This window comes from Atta cephalotes (assembly GCF_000143395.1).
Source record: "Atta cephalotes unplaced genomic scaffold scaffold00026, whole genome shotgun sequence".
Taxonomy (NCBI): domain Eukaryota; kingdom Metazoa; phylum Arthropoda; class Insecta; order Hymenoptera; family Formicidae; genus Atta; species Atta cephalotes.
The window spans coordinates 1,609,942-1,612,329 of NW_012130090.1; the positions used below are offsets into that span (position 1 = coordinate 1,609,942).

The 2,388-nt window shown below is 24.5% G+C and overlaps 1 protein-coding gene across 1 annotated transcript in view; it reads right to left on the minus strand.

Annotated features, from left to right (window-relative positions):
- LOC105620404 (transmembrane GTPase Marf) overlaps positions 1–2,388 on the minus strand; it is a 124,393-nt gene that overhangs the window by 46,687 nt on the left and 75,318 nt on the right. The window contains exons 6-7 of the mRNA XM_012201901.1: positions 1,934–2,247; positions 1,558–1,853 (exon numbers count right to left, since the gene is read on the minus strand). Of these exons, the coding sequence (XP_012057291.1) occupies positions 1,558–1,853; positions 1,934–2,247 (610 nt within the window). The remainder of the gene's footprint in view (positions 1–1,557; positions 1,854–1,933; positions 2,248–2,388) is intronic.

A 2,388-nucleotide genomic window follows, 5' to 3' on the forward strand; every position in this document is an offset into this window, starting at 1 on the left:
ATATATATATATATTGTGTTTATATAGATATATACAAACCACCCATCCTTTTATCTTCGCAAAATAAGATCCAATCATAAAAGTGTTCGGACAAAAATTGTAGGGCTTGAAAAGATCTATTTACTGATCTTGTCTGTTTGATTTTAGGTGGCATCGCCAAGATCAGATCAAAGTCACGTCGATTTTTTTTTAATGGAACATTTATTCCAGAATGTAATAGCCGATGACAAGAGCTTTCCAAAACACTATAATAAAGTTATTTTTTATTAAGTACTTTTCGTGAAGAAACATGATACAACTATTGATTTTCACTTTAAATGTCTCTGGACGGAAAAGTATTGAATTTAGAGAGTCATGCCCATTGAGATTTTTTTTTGTTCGAGGACAACATACTTTAATTCCAGCCAATTTAACCGAGGAATATTTTCCATAAGAGCTATGCGGGATCCTTTCAATTAATTTTTTTGATAAAATCACAAAAGATAAAAATTAAAAGTATTATAAATTTACAATTTTTTAATGTATTTTTGTACAATGTAAAGTCATGGATTTTTTCTTCATCTTTTTTAAAAATATATTTTTATATATAATTAAATATGTGAAAATAAAATTTAAATTATATAAAATTTACTAAAAAAAAATTTGTAATTAGAACAAGTAAAAAATGCAAGCTATTTTAAATTAATTGAATAATATTTTGACAATTTGTTTTTTTAAGCTAATTTTCATCTTTAACTGTTTATAATTTATAAAAACTATCTAGAACAACATAGAAAAAAACTGTTTTTTTACCTATTTCTAATTTTATCTATTTCTAATTTTACCTATTTCTTGCTGAATATAAATATACTGTGTGTAAGTTTGATTATTACGTCATAATTTTGAGAAAAATGGCATTAAACAGACAAAAAATGGCAATATACTTTTAAAATTGTAATCTTTTTTATTATAGTTTATTTTATCAATTTTATATTACTTTTTGATTTAGCATGTGCTGATTATATTTTTGATTTTTAAGTTTTAAATTCGAAAAATACAATAAAAATATGTACCACACAATTATTTTATATATTTAATTTTCTCATGATCTATAAAATATAAATGCGGATTTAAAGTGCATAGTGAAAAAATATATATATCTCCCATGATAATAAGACATTATTGTTGGATATTACATCGTGAAAATTGAAAAGCAAGATATAAAAAGAAAAACTACAGACATAACTTCTCTGGCAAAAAGAAAAGGAATTATTAAATCTTTTATATAAGATTTAAATATAAATAATTAAATTGTTACAATTTTTGTAAATTTTTTGCAATCTATTTTAAATAACTTAAAATATATTGTAAGAGTTAATTTTTTGTCGTAAAAGAATTGTAGGTGTTGTAACAAAGAGATTATTTTCAGATTTAGATCAATAAATTCCTATAAAATCATATATATATTTTTAATAATATATATTTTTAAAATAACTTTTAATTAATTTTATTGCCATGTTATGGATGCTTCAACATTAAAAAAAGTAATTCAAAATTGACCAAAATTCCACAACTTACCTCTTGCGGATAATTAGTAATAGTTAATCTCTGACTCTGTTTTCCTGCAAATCTATTAATTATAGCTGTAAAACCCCATGAAAAACGAAATTCTAAATCTTCATGGAAGTCTGCACATAAATTGTCACAATTCAGTCGATAAAATATTTCGAATGGTTCTCGTCGTGGTAAAATGTTAAGCGACATTTGTCTTTTATTTTCAGGCAATAAGCTTGACATTCTTTCGGTCATTTCTCGCTGCGAATTTTCCATGTTTAATGCTAAAGCAGTACTGAGTCTGGCTCGTAAATTTGATCCTGAAATATAAAAATAACATTTTTGAACTTGTCAAATAACATCCTCATATCAAATCATCAAATATATAATTCAAACTCACCTAAACCATTTTCTACGTGTGTATGAAGTTCCCGTTTATATACATTTAAAACAAGTGGTTCAGGATGAAATGGAACACTAAATTCATCTATTAGGACAGCTAATCGCCGAATTTCTTCATTTAAAGCTTTAGAAACCTTTTGCTCTACATCTTCTACCATATGATGAATTTTATCTTTCATTTCTTGGGTCAACAGCATTAATTGTTGCTCTGTAAAATTTAATTTATCATGAAGCTCTTTCTTGATATTTAACTGTTCACTTCGCATTTTTTGTGTTCGTTCTAATATCTCATCTAATGCTTGACGTATTTTCCTGCAATAAATGATAAAAATGATCAGTTTACATTTTCTTGTAAATATAAAAAACGGATTTCTATGGAATATTTCTTCTTTTTTCCGATATCAATTAAAAGAGATTAAAAAAAAAAAAAATATATATATATATATATATATA